This window comes from Amblyomma mixtum, chromosome 8, assembly GCF_055824585.1.
Source record: "Amblyomma mixtum isolate Tamu chromosome 8, ASM5582458v1, whole genome shotgun sequence".
NCBI classification, from domain to species: domain Eukaryota; kingdom Metazoa; phylum Arthropoda; class Arachnida; order Ixodida; family Ixodidae; genus Amblyomma; species Amblyomma mixtum.
Genome location: NC_143019.1, coordinates 133,817,443 through 133,833,100, shown reverse-complemented (window position 1 = coordinate 133,833,100; position 15,658 = coordinate 133,817,443). Strand labels below are relative to the sequence as shown.

Here is a 15,658-nt window from a genome sequence, read left to right as displayed (position 1 = left end):
GTGGGTGCATTGAGTCTTCCACAGAAGGGAGCGTCGACTACACCTCCACCAATGTCACAGCCCAAGAAGAGCCATGCAGATAGATGTAGGGGGAAACTCAAGAATGAGGTCGGTCTTTTTAATCCCAGAGCCAGGTCTAGCCCGAGCGCGCCTCCCGAGCCAACTGCCGCTTCGTCGTCGTTTTGACTATGCGCGGAGGCCGCACGGTGCTAGGCACATGGCAATATATTGGCCATGTTATCCACATGGCTTTGGAAGAAAAAGAGAAGAAATAGTACTAGACCAAGAAGAGAGCCTGGATGGAACACACGGGCTCCTATGGGAGCTCTCGCAAGAACAAGAAGAGGAGAGGGAAGGCATGAGAAGGTTGAGGTTCTGAAAAGAGGCTTGCACAAGCTCCGCAGACAGCTGGGAGAGAGCAACTGACCCTGGTGGTGGTGTCCACTGGGGCAGGCAGTTCCCGGTCCTTGAGAATGTCCTGCACCACACTGGGCTGCGTGAACTGGAGCTGGCCAAAGGGGGCGGCCACCGACAGGAACTCCTCCAGCCGCAGCAGCTGGATCGAAGTCTGCATGCAGGCACACATACGCCCCTCAATGTGTTACTGCAATGATGCCCAGTGCAGACCTCCACCTAGCAGCACCCTAGAGTGGGAGACAGCACCAGTTGGAAGCGCTTTGCATCCTTCAGCCATCCTTGGCGCAGTGCTGCTATAAAGGGAGATTGAGGAGAAACTGTAGTTGGCTCGTGTCGATCCAAGGACAAAGAGTCTACTTTGAAAACAAAGCTTTTGTAAGCTAAAAATGGTCAGAAAACAAAAAACAGTGAAACCTCATTAATTCGGAAATCCAGATAATTTGGACTACTGATGTAGTCCCGGCCAACACCCCTGCAAGCTTATGGTGTCAGACATAAGTTAATTGGGACACCCCTGGCCCGAAACCGGTTAATTCGGACACACTCCCAGCCAGAGACCATGGCACTGATGAACAACATAGTGAGTAGGAGTGCTAATATCCTGCCCGAAGTCGACCATTGTGCCAGTTAGGCAATGACAGGCATGACATTTGAAGAGCCCTCGGCACCAAAATATTGTGTGGCTGCATAGTTTCAGTTTCCCCTTTCTGAGTTTCGCTCCATACCACGCCGATGGCAGCCCGGCCATCTATCAGTCAACTAGCTGTGCACAGTTCTGCGAACTTTTGGATGCCATTTGGTGCATCACTGGTCTTTTCATGTTTGGTTTGGTTTGGTTTGGTTTATGGGGTTTAACGTCCCAAAGCGACTAAGGCTATGAGAGACGCCGTAGTGGAGGGTTCCGGAAATTTCGACCACCTGGGGTTCTTTAACGTGCACTGACATCGCACAGTACACGGGCCTCTAGAATTTCTCCTCCAAAGAAATTCCAGCTGCCGCGGCCGGGATCGAACCCGCGTCTTTTGGGTCAGCAGCCGAGCACCATAGCCACTGAGCCACCGCGGCGGCTTCTTTTCATGTGCTCACCAGAAAGCGTCTCACCATTCCGGCAGTGACACATTTCTCTCAATTCTGTCCACGCAATACTTCCATTCTTTTATTGGGGTAAAACTACGCACTCATGACACGTTGTTCACAGTTCGTGCCAGGTAACACCTTTACACACGTGATGACGATGAGGCAATGAGGCTCCGTGCGATGACGCTCTGCACTACCACATCGCACTGTGAAAGAGGCGGCGGAGGTCTTTACCTTTCTGAAGCAGTTCTGTACTGACAATTCCGACGGCGTGCATGCAGTAATGCATCTGACATTATTAAGAAAATCACTGTGGCCACGCAGTTTTCACCTTAAAAGCAGACAGCTACCATTCTGGTTATCACCAAATAAATTTACCAAGATGCAGACAGTTTCTCGCAATTTTGGGAGGTCCATTTGATGAAATTTGGACTTTTAGAAAATTTGCACATTTTTACCTGGTTCAAATTAACAAAGTTTCAGTGTACGTGTGCAGCCACTGCCGACCGTTTTAGCGAGAAAACTTATGTAACATTGAGTACATGTTACGCTGAACATTTAGGATCATTGTACCTCAAATCATCATGGAGTCCTTCTCGGTCATGAGATTACACATCTGAATACAGCAACAGGAAGAAAAATGTTTCATTTTAAATCCGATTCTCAGTAAAATGAATGCATCTTTTCTCACCAGACAAGTGCCAATTAGCAACAACGAGCGCTTGGTCCCTTTTGTGCAGCAAGACCAAGTTGTGCGAAAGACCAAACCAAAGGCCTCACACCAATATGAAGCCACGAAGACTGTAAACAATTTCGTATCCAACAAACGTTGTCCTAATTTCCCGGCAACATTTACCGGAACACGAGAGACGATAAATTGCTGGCACTTGACACTCGTATGGCAGGCCACTGCTTCACAGAAATTCGCAATCCATGATTGGAGTGTCTTGCCGACTGAAGTGGCCGCCATCATCAACCATTGACTTTTCAAGTCTGCTATCGAAGAAGCGCTCTCATCACTGTAAACGACTGTCCATCTTTTTAAATTATGTAACATATTCTTTTTGCCATTTTCCTCCCGCCCCTCGTGTAATATCCCGCAAGGGATCTTTGAGCACTAATAAATAAATAAACAAATAACAGAGCACCCACCGCAGTCAGGGTAGAGATGCTGTTCCCCAGGACTTCAATGACTGCCTCGACAGCCAGAAGCGCAGTGGTCACCTCGGGGCTGCACAAACAGAAGGCAGGAGAGCACCACTGTCATGCTACTACCCAATGGACAATAAAACTCCCACGGACGCACTGCGGACGTTCAGGACATCCGCAGGACGTCCGAATAAGTTCTAGTGCCCATTTTTTTATTGTCATGCTACTACCCAATGGACATTAAAAGTCACATGGACGTACTGCGGACGTTCAGGACATCCGCAGGACGTCCGAAAGAGTTCCAATGCCTATTTTTTATTGTCATGCTACTACCCAATGGACATTAAAACTCCCATGGACGTAATGCAGACTTTCAGGACATCCGAACGAGTTCCAGTGCCCATTTTTTTATTGTCATGCTACTACCCAATGGACATTAAGTCACATGGACGTACTGCGGACGTTCAGGACATCCGAACGAGTTCCAGTGCCCATTCGGTAGGTGGGTCCCCCCTTACAGGGGGCAGGGCAGCACATGCTCACGCATGAATACATGCACACACTGATGCATGCACATGCAGATGTGAAAAAAGCAAAGGTGTGAGCTTCCTGTCTCTAACTAGAGAAAAGTAGTTCAGTAAAAGACTTAGCGGGGCAAGCTGGTGCGTAGCTTCCAGAATTCAAGCACAACAAAGGCAGCATACAGAGCAGGAGAATGACGGGGCATGCGCACTACTTGCAACCAGTGCAAGTAGTGCGCATGCCCCGTCATTCTCCTGCTCTGTCTTTGTTGCGCTTGAATTCTAGAAGTAGGAGTGACTGGAGAAGCCTTGCAAGGATGACAGCAACCAGCTAGACAGCAGCAGTTGACAGGCACGTTCCGAAAAGGGCAGCAGAGGCTGGTTTCTCCTTTGCACAAGGCAGATATTGTTAACCCTAATTACAATACTATCATTAAATTGTAGAAAATGGATCACAACAAAATACAAACAAAGCACTATAACCACTGAGCCACCGCAGCGGATAAATTGCAGCTTATTGATTATACTTCTCAAAAAAAAAACACCAGAGTTGTGTGTGCCAAACTGTTTGAAAATTTTTTGGTTAAATATGCTGGCAAACAAAAAATACAAGCAAAACAAAAATAAGCCACTGCACTGAGCCAGAAGTTGACTGCAAAACAATTAAAACATATGAAACGTTGCACATGTTCTTGGCTACCATTCTGATATTTTCAGCTGTGTACATAATACAATGCACTTTCCGTGGCCTTTCAAGTTGAGGTATATGACTGCTGTGCCACCAGAGAAAGCAGTCGCATGAGGATGTGAAGTGGAGACAGATCCACACTTGTTCAGAGTTCTGTTCTTGTTTTTTTATAGAAGAGTGTGCAGTTCCTATTTCTCTCTTCTTTTTTTCGATTGGTAGTAATGGGTTCTATGGGTGAAAAGGGGGCGTGGCCCTCCTTAACATCATCATAATCACAAATCTGCTGGAGCATTTGGTAAAGTATTTTGGCAGTATATATTCCAAAGACCCTAAAGCACCAAATAAAACCAATCTCATCACTTACAAATCAAGCACACAACATAAACTATGTGTTCTAAAACAAATCTTATTTATGTCTTTCACTCACCGTTCTTCTCACATGGCATCAAGTTACTTCCTAAATAACGATTCTGTCAAACTTGCCACTACTTATAAATACCTCAGGATTCACCTGCAATCAGATTTAACTTGGCATCATCACATTAATTCAACTTACCTGCTAACCGCTTTCATAGACTTCTAAAGCATAACCTCAAACAATGCTCCACCACATCTGAAGAAACTTGGCCACATCACACTCGTTCGCCCGAAAATCGAATATGCATCAGCCATTTTTCTGACCCTGACCAAGCTATATTGAGCACTTGCAAAATCATGCTAAACATTTTATTTTTTCAGACTACTCACATACTTCCAGTTTCACTACCTTAAACAATCGTGCTGAATTAGAAGCCCCATCTTACCACCGGAAACTTTCAAGACTAGCGCTCTTTCATAAACTTTATCATCATCCATTGCTTCAACATGATTTTTTCCACTCATCATCAGCCTTCTTTCCACATCTCGACCATCCATTCAAAGTTAGACAGATCACATGCTGTTCATCTCCATTTGCAAAGTCTTTCATACCACGCACTAGAATCGAGTGGAATAACCTACCAGCACAAATAGCTGTCGAACCTAACGCACCTAAATTTCATGACCTAGAGAAATTGACATTTAAAAACAAAATTTTCTGGTCTTTTCTTTTCTAGCCCTGTACTGTTCCGATTGCTTCTTGCTCTTTTTGCGTCCATTGGTTTCTTACTGGTTTTTGTGCCCTAATATTGTATCGTCTACCTAGGATTTGTATTACAATGTTCATTAATGTTTTTCTCTCTCGTTTTGTTTGTATTCCTGTTCTAGGGTATGTAAATTTTGCTACCATGTTATCACCAGCCTGTCAATTGTGCGTTCTACATGTTCTTGTTGTTTGTTGTATTGCAATGTATACTAATCCTCCATCCGCCATGTAATACTCTCAATAAGGGCTTTTAGGGGTATCTCGAAATTAACTGTACTTTGCAAAAAATAAAAATAAATAACTAAAATGATACGCTTGAGCACGCACTGATGTCCCGGGCCTGCGAGACGAAGTCTCGCAACAGAAACTGAAATCCAACCATTCTATGCAGTTGTCTAACTCAACACTACTGCTCAAAAAAAAAAAGACAGCATAAGAACCAACTCATGTTGCACGCTCATACGCAGTGCCATGGTAGGCAGGTGACAATTTTATTGAATTTATTTTAATTAATTTCTCTGACACATGCCACAAGAGTCAGGTAACTCGCAACTCAGTGGGCAGGTTGATATGCACCATGGTGGCCAGACTGGGATGGCATTGCATGGTCACGTGACCCCTCTCAAACCATTCAGGGGATTTCGTGACAGAGAAGCCGGAAGTTTTTTGCGAGATGACAACTTAAATGATATCGCAATAAAAAAAGTTCCAGTAAACAATTTGTATGCACAGTAAGAAAGATACAGTCGAACCTCGTTATAACGAAACGGTTTATAATGAAATAATGGATATGACGAATGAATGACGATTCCCCTTGGAAGCTCTGTCAACAAGGGCTATAGCGAAGCTACGGCTAGAACGAAGTAATTGCAGGCCCCCCCCCCCCCCCTTCAACTTCGCTATAACGAGGTTCAACTGTAGCTGATGCTTGAAGCAACAGCAGCTGTCACCACCGGAATAGGAAAATCAGACTAAAGACGAGGCTGATGAAGCTCAGACTTGCTTCCAAAAACACTGGCCTACGCAGCAGCAAAATTTCAGAACAGATTGTGGCCATCCAGATTAACTGCCTGATTTACTTATACTCCGTTCCATACTAGAAGGAAACACTGCCAAAGCTAGCGCGCCTGTTCACGTAGGCTAAGTCCGCACGCAAAAAGTAGTTCGCCATACAACCAATGCGAACACAAACATATTTCGTAGCGACAGATCCCAAGTGCCGTGAATGGCACCTCCTGGACTTCGTTTTACCTCTTGCCACATTTTTGTCCTGCGACTCGTCGAGATTTCGAGAAGCAAAGAGTACACGTGGCGGTATAATGCGCGGTTGGTAGGGCGAATCGCTTCTACTCAATCCGTGCCCAAAAAGTAGTTCACACTCCGTGAAAACTATGGCCAGAGAGCCCGAACACTGAGCGCCTCACAGCTTCGAAAGTGATTTTCAATGCTGCCACATCTTTTTATACCGCTCTTTGTATTCGTCCAAACAATGACCGGAGTTTCGAGAAGAACGAATGATACGTGGCGGAGTAATGTGGTTTCGCGGACGCACTACTTCAGCAACCTCCACAGCGTTGCCTGCTATGTATTAAACAGAGTATAGTATAGCAGAACGTTGGGCCAGTTGGTGTAGCGATATATTCAGTAAAACTTTGTGCGTGTCTTTCCCTCCCGTCTTGTGTTATTCTGCACAAAGTATTCCTGTATAAGTCTGATTCACCTCTTCACAGCACAGATGTTCTCAAAGCAAGTCACAATTAGCCTTGAACTGAACTTGGGCGAGCTTCTGGCATTTCAGACACAAATCCCCAGCCCTGAAAAAAGTGTATGTGCGAGAAGTTTGAAGAAATGTGAAAGAAAGACTGTAGCACTCACAGCGACAGCAAATCTGGGCGTTCCCCCGGTGGCACCGAGACCAGTGGCATGCAGCCAAAGTACAGGCCTTCCTGCAGCACAAAGGTTTTATTTATTTATTCATTTATTTATTACCTGCATCGCCTGTTTCAGGCATTACAGCAGGGGGGACATCTTCGTAACAAAAATCACATCGAAATCGCATGCGCCAAACGTGGCAAAAGGCATCATTTGCTGGCACTGAAACAACATTTGGTAGCAAAGCATCCCAGTCTCTAATCGTACGTGCAAAAAAGAATGATGCAAGACGTCACTTCTAAAAGAAAGTTCACGAACTTTCAGAGAGTGGTCACGCCTTTCCAATATATAAGATAGAGGTTTAATGAATTGACCTCTGCTTATACCGGTTTTACAGTAGTACAGTCGATCCCGGATATATAGAACCCGGATATATCGAATTATTGCCTATATCGAACAGATGTAGAATCCCCTTGGGAATCTCATGCAAAAGTATAGCAAATTTGTTTACGTTTATCGAACTCCTGTGCACCCTATATTTGATATATCGAACTCCGTGCCATGCCAAGCCCCCGCAAGTGCGCTTCTCCCACTATGCGCCACCCTGGAAGTGGGCTTCTTCCACTAGCGCGCGCTCCTGCAAATGGGCTTCTCCTAATACGAGTTCACGCGGCGCTGGCCTTGGACAGCTGCGCTCTTAGTCACGTGATGGGAACATTGTGGGGGGTGTGAAAGGAAATGGGAATGGCCATAAGGAGCTGGGAAGAGGGAAACCGTGCTGGCCGCAGGCCCGCAGACGCCTAATTTTTGATGCTCACATCGTGGCTGACATCATCGATACCGAGGAAGCGGACCCGAGCAGTGACAAAGATTGTGCGAAGAGGCCCAGCCGCCATGCACTGCGGCTGAACTTGCATCCGCATTCAGCGTCATTCGTCGCTGTTGTGGCGCAATGGAGGGCACTGGACTTTCTCATTTGGATACTATCAACAAGCTTGAGGACAGCTTAATGAACTGCATGGTGCACAGGAAGAGGCAAGCAAAGCTCACTGACTTTTTTCTTGCGAAATAAAGCGCGCTGATCGTGGAGTTGTGCTTTCGTTTTTGTGGACTTGAGAGGAGTAAATCGGTAAGTTCCCACTTGCTACGATCCCGGGAAATTGTCCGAGATTTGCGCAATTTTAAAATAAGCGTCTAATAGGCATATTTTATATTTCGAATTATTGATATATCGAACTTTTTCGCGATCCCCTTCGGGTTCGATATATCCGGGATCGACTGTATACAGTCGATCCCGGATATATCGAACCCGAAGGGGATCGCGAAAAAGTTCGATATATCAATAATTCGAAATATAAAATATGCCTATTAGACGCTTATTTTAAAACTGCGCAAATCTCGGACAATTTCCCGGGATCGTAGCAAGTGGGAACTTACCGATTTACTCCTCTCAAGTCCACAAAAACGAAAGCACAACTCCACGATCAGCGCGCTTTATTTCGCAAGAAAAAAGTCAGTGAGCTTTGCTTGCCTCTTCCTCTGCACCATGCAGTTCATTAAGCTGTCCTCAAGCTTGTTGATAGTATCCAAATGAGAAAGTCCAGTGCCCTCCATTGCGCCACAACAGCGACGAATGATGCTGAATGCGGATGCAAGTTCAGACGCAGTGCATAGCGGCTGGGCCTCTTCGCACAATCTTCGTCACTGCTCGGGTCCGCTTCCTCGGTATCGATGATGTCAGCCACGATGTGAGCATCAGAAATTAGGTGTCTGCGGGCCTGCGGCCAGCAGGGTTTCCCTCTTCCCAGCTCCTTATGGCCATTCCCATTTCCTTTCACACCCCCCACAAAGTTCCCATCAGTGACTAAGAGCGCAGCTGTCCAAGGCCAGCGCCGCGTGAACTCTTATTAGGAGAAGCCCATTTGCAGGAGCGCGCGCTAGTGGAAGAAGCCCACTTCCAGGGTGGCGCATACTGGGAGAAGCGCACTTGCGGGGGCTCGGCATGGCACGGAGTTCGATATATCAAATATAGGGTGCACAGGAGTTCGATAAACGTAAACAAATTTCCTATACTTTTGCATGAGATTCCCAAGGGGATTCTACATCTGTTCGATATAGGCAATAATTCGATATATCCGGGTTCTATATATCCGGGATTGACTGTATATCATAAAAAAATTTTAACCTCAAATCTTTTCTGCGCTCCTTCAGCTCCTGCCATTTCAGTTTGGTTTTAATTTCTCGCACACTAAAATTTCTGCTCCAATTACCGTGAACAAAACTCAATGCCCTGTTTTGTATCGTCTCAATTGCATCAACAAGTTCGGCAGTATACGGTTCCCAGCACATGCAAGCGTATTCTAATAACGAGCGTACATTAGTAAAATATAACATTTCTTTGAGACTACTTGGCAGCTGACTAAAATTGCGTCTTAAGAATCCGAACACCCGAGCAGCTTTAGTCTTTACGCAGTTAATGTGTTTTGCCCATCTAAGACCTGATGTACAAAGAACTCCCAGATATTTACCTAAGCTTTTTTTTTATGCAGTTGCGCCGAACAGCAGCACGCCGTGATCCTATCCACCCTGGAGTCATCTCAACACTTGAGCAAATGCTAAAGACACTATGGTAGCGGCCTTCACTACACAACATCAGGCATCTTCTAGTTAAAAAACGAAATGAACTTTACAACTGAAATGAGAAAAAAAAGCAATAGACTGCCAATGCAGGCTACACAAGGCAAGCAACAGCTGTCCCCAGTGTAAATGCAGATACAATAGACTCCTCCAAGACGTACTTCCAGGGACCATGAAAAGTTGTTCGTCTCACCAGAAGTGCCCTGAGAAAGGATGGGCGAGCATACCAGTTTTCCCTAAATACCTGTTACATGAAAGTAATGGCTGAAATGACTTTGCAGTGACAATATTCTTTATTGCGCTAGGCATGAAGCAAGCCAAGTCATCACTGTCTCTAATTTTCTCTCTCTGTCTCTCTGTCGCGGCGATCATTTCTTGCAGCAAAAGCTGTAACGTGATTGGTTTATATAGCTCTGCATTCTACCGTGCAACCTACAGCATCAGCCGTAAGACCCTAAGCACTTAGTAAATGAATTTAATTGCAGGTCTGCAGAAAATCCCCCTTTCCACTCTCAGAGGAGAAAGGGAAAGAGAAGAGAGGAGGGTTGGGAGGTGACGAGTGGGCTAGTGGCATGGGAGGTTATGACAACTGCAGAGGAATGCACTACCTGAGCTTGGTTCCACGGCAGAATTCAGGGCTATACGGCTAAACCAAAGATATAACAGCTTTCGCTGATGCACGCACTAAGCCAGTAAGCCTAGCTCTACAAATTTTTAAGCCGAAAGCCTTTAATGCCTCATCGTTGTCGACAGAAGGTTGTCAGCAGAGGTGTCAAGCTTCTCGGTTGGTCGAAATGGCTATGACGTCAGAGTGCGCGGATTCGAAGTAGGTCGCTCACGGATGCCTGACGCCTCCTTTTGGAGCACACAACAACTAATAAAATAGTTGTTGTCCGCTCCGACAGGGGGCGTAAGGCGTCCGTGGGTAACCACATTGTATACTTCATTACTGCGTACAGAGCCATGGATACAACCGAACTCATCGAAGCAGAGAGAGAGTCGTGCTAAAGAAGCAGTCAAAGTTGGCAGTCAAAGTGCGTACAGTTGTAATGTGTAGTCAAATAAAGCACTAGTGCAGCACAAACAGTCTCTCAGTCAGTGCCAAACAGTGCGCCTGGAAAGGCTTTTGCCTTGCAGCACTTTAGAGAGCCAAAGTGCCCCCTGAGTTTTTTCTGTCCCTTGCCTTCTCTGCGGCTCTGACAGCTCTCTGAGGTTGCCCCCACTCACTAGCAGGATGGTACACGTTCCACAATCCCATGAATGCCTTTTTCTTTTTCTATTTTGCTGCTCTTGCAGCATGCTTGCTACCAACTCGACAAGCACATGCACCTTTCAGTCTGCTCCGGGTAACGCATCGGGTGACAAGATGTGGCAATACCGAGCAACGTCATCATACACAGCAAACATGTCCTGCTACCACCCCCTGCTAAAAGCACACACATAGACGGCCCATTGGGACCACACGAGCATGCTCTCTTGGTCATGGGCACCATGCTCAGTATTAAGCAGCAAAAAATCACATTACTGATCATGACGTACAATCTCACATTCTTGAGTGCGCAATAGCTTCAACCCCTATGCTCAAGTCTGCCACTGTTACTTTCTAGAAAATATCCGTGCATGGAAGTTAATACATTCACTAGGGCTGCAATTTTCGGGGCCTGTGTGTCGTGGCCCACCGGTAGGTCATCCTTAGATTATCTTGGGTGTGGCCTCACCCACCAGTGAGCATCTGGCAACGATAACTTACTGTGCCTGACAACAGATGGCAATAGCAACCTTGCATGTGTTTTTCATAGGCTCCTTGCAAAATCTGAGCTGTCCAATGCCTTCTCAGCGCCAATGAGTACTCGTGCCGCACTACAGGAATGCATGACATGACCCACCAGTGATCCACGGTGCAGTGAACGTGTTGAGGCACAAATATGCCTCCCCTTCATAGTTCCGCCCCTTGGTTAAATCACTCACAAACGATCACCTCCAAGACTCTTCTCATTTGAGGCATGCCAAGAAGCCAAGGGAAGGCAAGCATAGCAAGGGGAGCACCAGAGGTACAGGTGGACGGATGATGTTAGAAAGTTTGTGGGGATAAGCTGGAGGCAGCTGGCACAGGACCCTATTAATTGGAGGGATAAGCGCAGCAGACGAATTTAGACTGATGATGATGATAATAATCCAAGAGAGACTGGTAGAGACTGATGATGATGATGATAATCCAAGAGAGACTGGTAGGGCGACTGCTTCGGTGAAGCGGTGGCCCCCGGTTCGAACTCCGGACCAGGACGAATTTTTCTTTAACTACGAAATTTCTGTGAAAGCTGTTTAGCTTTCCTTTGTAGCTGTATGGCTGCGCCCAGGTGGACATCAATGAGTAATTATTCCTGTATTACAAATCCACTCCACCTTGGGGGATTCCCCTAAACATTTGACCAACCAATCCAAGAAAGAACCCAAGAATTGTGCTGACCTTCTCCTCGAAGACGAAAGGCCACAGTGTCCCCTGGTCAGTGGTCAGCTCAAGAGCAGGCAGCTGCAGAGGACGGTCCACACGCTCCCTCCAAGAGCGCAGCTGCAAGGGAAACACAGGGAATGGCACACGGCACTCAGAACAGCGCTGCATGGCTCCTCACAGCTTCCAGCTTTCTGACTAGCCTCATCCAGAGATTGTCTTCAGCATCTCGTGGCTTCCTGCCAAAATAACTGCATTAGGAATTTCAGATAATACGTATCTGAAACCGCACTTCATTCATCTGAAGGTTTTAGGAGCCAGCAGTGTATAAGGAGAATGCGCTGTGCAGGCATTCAATAGTTTTCCAACATTGGCATAATCAAGAAAACCACAATCCAAAAGAAAACAGCGCAGCAACAGGGACAAGAGAGAAGACGACGACAGGACAGCGCCTGTCCCGTCGTCGTCTTCTCTCTTGTCCCAGTTGCTGCGCTGTTTTCTTCAAGTATGTACCAACTCGCTCAACTCGCCGTTCTACCACAATCCAAAAATCAGTAATTATACCTCCTCAGGCATTCAGCGAGATGCCTGCCCCTTCACGCACCAGAAACTACAGCAGGAGAGAGGGATCCGAGGTATGCGTGACAATGTTCCGGCAAGCTATAAACCACTCCGCATGCAATACTTTGATTTGAGCTAGTTGGTTGTAGCGTGACATGTTCACGCAAAAAGCGTACTGGTGCTAAAAGACGAAGACCACACAAACAAGACAGGACTGACAAGACAGTCCTGCCTTGGGTGTGTTGCCTTCGTCTTTTAGCGCCAGTGTGCTTTTTGCGTAGACATGTCTCTTCGCATGGTTCTTCCGGCAGGCTTCCTTGCTTGACTGCACTGTCCCCACACTGAAACTGCCTGTACCAGGGCCCTTTTGAGTTGGAAGTGCACTGTGGGTGTGTCGACGTCAAGTCTGCCTATGGAAACTCACGTCGCTGTCGTCCAGGCAGCTGGCCAGGGCAGCAGCCAGGGCCTTGTGGGGTGGGAGCGGCACGTATCCTTCCAAGCGCTGTGCCCGTCTTTCGACCGTTGGGAAGCGCCTGTGTAAGACCAACATGCTTTGGAGAAAAGCTACCTCTTAACTAGGCTGGGTCACACTGTGCCAATGATGGCCAGTGTGACTCCTACTCCAACAGCTCTGAAGGCCAGGGGCAGATTTTATGGGTCACTCGTGGATTGGGTAGATAGGGATAGCGGTCCCATTTGAACCATACAATTCTTGGACATTTTCCTTTGGGTTCAGGATGGTTTCCTTATGTAAAATTTTTTGTCTGGGGGGGGGGGGGGGGGGGGGTGACCGCTCTCTTTCTGCAACCCCCCCCCCCTATAAATCTGAACCTGCTGTCAGCTTCATTGTAGTTGGATACAATTTAAGTCTGTAGTGACTGCCACACAAAATTCCTCCTTGAGAAAAAGTAGTCCGCTATTAAAGCTGTTCTTGTTACCTAAACAGAAGCTAACCACCAGACAAAATTATAAACTCAAGAATATTGATGCCTCTTCCTTGTTAGAAACAGTCAAGCCACAAAAAACTGATTTTGCTTACTGTTGCGACTGGCGAGTGGAGTACTACAAAATACTGTGGAGCATGGCCTATTGTTACTAAGTGCTGTTTTGGAGTGCAGCTTTTTGACGCCCATTCCTGCATTCCGTGTCATAGTAGTTGGCAGCGTGGACGGCGTAACACGCCACCTGACAGCCATGGCACGTAGCAGCTGCCACAGCTGAAGAGCTGCACTCAAATTTCACATTACTAACTACCATAACCACCAGTCAATTTTTGCTTTAGTTGTACCCTACTGTAGAACGCTGGAACAAATCACCTCTGAAAAAAAAAAAAAGCATGATTACACCTCCCCCTACTGCTTCCCTCCTAAAATATGTTTGCTCTGAGGTCAGGACACCTACACCCGAGCATTTGCCGTGTTACAAAGACAAAAAAAAAAAATGTACAAGAACAAAGGACAGCTATGGCATGAAGCAACTTCCTTTTTTATGCTCCCACAAGAAACCTCCAAGCAACAGCTGCATTCCCTGGGCGTTTGCTCCCCCACCTCCCCGCTCAGGTGAAGGAGCAACGGCAATGCACCCTGTGGAGTGTTCATTCACAAGTTCAGCTGAACCACATGACCACAGGATAACATTCTCAACAGGCAGCAGGTGGAGGCAAAAATTTCCAACTACGACATACTACGACAGTGCTGCTGAAACCATTCACCCAAGTGAAAGTGCCGCAAAAGCCGACAGTCTTTCTACAAAGTTGGTGACAGTGGCAGTAGCTCCCTTGAGAATGCACTAGAAATGGGCGAACATGCCATAGCAGCTACCAGGTTGCACTATTGGACCATGTGCTGGGGGCTAGTGTTTTTTTCTGTTACACTGCCTTATTCGCAGTCAGATTTTACAGACATTGCACATTGAAGCCTACAATGCATGGACCTTTTTACAGAGATGTCAAGATCCACTGCCATATTGAACAAAATGAACAATGGACTGCGAGAGCAGGTGCATACACCTGATCACTGAACTGGAGAGAGTTGAGATACGAAGCAACCACATGCTCTACCCATAGTCCACAAAGAGAAAGCAAAAAATGCATGTTGTCACTGAAACCCGGTTGATGGAGGATTACAACACGGCTGAAGCAGGCAGGAACAGGACCTCATGGAAGCTCTGTTGGAGCAGAACAAGAAAAGTTGGAACAATATTTTGACAAGCGTTACTTCCCGGTGGAGAAGCTGTAGACCCGCCCAAAATAGATACGATTCAAACGCCTACTGTGTGCGCGTAAATTTAAGTGCTTCCAGCTGATGTTTAATGCATGACCGAGGTCACTGGCAGAAAGTGGGTTTGTTCGACAACTGCCCACCTCAGCAAGATGAACAGATGGAGTGGAACCTGTCGGCGGTGATCTCATGACAGTAAAAAAAAAAAAAATACACTCCAAAGCGCAGCTGTGCGCTCATCGAAATCCCTTGCACCAACGGTACCGTTTCATGAACTGAGGGCAGCTCACCGCCAGGCGTGGCCGAATGCTAGACAAATCAATGATGGCAGCCCGTTGCGATCTTTACCGATGTTCCTTTTACTACTTCCTGTGCAAGTCAAACCGACAACAGAAACAGGGAGAGCAGTGCTTCGTTTTTCGCCCTCATTCGCCACTGTACCATTGCATTTAACCTCCAATAACGAATCCCAACTGCCCTCAAACATATCAACACTGTTCGTCGCTCCTTCAGCAGGCTATTTTCCTCCTAGCAGGGTGTTTAGCAGTTGCTAGGAAGCACCCGCACCGGTGGCGTGCGGGTGACAGGTGTCAAGGGTCATTCCTGCTCACGTTACCTCGGTCACCGTTCTAGCTGTCAGCCCGTTTCGTTCCTCACTGCGCATCTTCTTCATTAGGCAGCTCCCATGCATCTTGCAGCCAGATCAAAGTATTGTGGCCACGAGAGAACGAGACAAGAAGGAATGAAATACCAGCAATGTTTATCACACAGCGCGCAGCTTGCAAGCTTCCCTGCAATGTTTACGATACATCACGTAGCTTTCAAGTGACACTTCCCAGCAATGTTTATGATACAGCCCGTAGCTTGCAAGTGACACTTCCCAGCAATGTTTATGATACAGCACGTAGCTTGCAAGTGACACGAGGGAACGCCGACTCTGACGGG

The 15,658-nt window shown here is 46.7% G+C and overlaps 1 protein-coding gene across 3 annotated transcripts in view; it reads right to left on the bottom strand.

Annotated features, from left to right (window-relative positions):
- The window catches only part of LOC149334526 (AP-5 complex subunit mu-1-like), a 55,393-nt gene that overhangs the window by 39,361 nt on the left and 374 nt on the right, over positions 1 to 15,658 (bottom strand). Inside the window, exons 2-6 of one of the 3 annotated variants that reach the window (XM_089555162.1) lie at positions 12,919 to 13,027; positions 11,952 to 12,053; positions 6,851 to 6,921; positions 2,647 to 2,725; positions 428 to 568 (exon numbers count right to left, since the gene is read on the bottom strand). In XM_089555162.1, the coding sequence (XP_089411288.1) occupies positions 428 to 568; positions 2,647 to 2,725; positions 6,851 to 6,921; positions 11,952 to 12,053; positions 12,919 to 13,027 (502 nt within the window). The remainder of the gene's footprint in view (positions 1 to 427; positions 569 to 2,646; positions 2,726 to 6,850; positions 6,922 to 11,951; positions 12,054 to 12,918; positions 13,028 to 15,658) is intronic. The other 2 variants (XM_089555163.1, XM_089555164.1) reach the window with 2 other exon arrangements.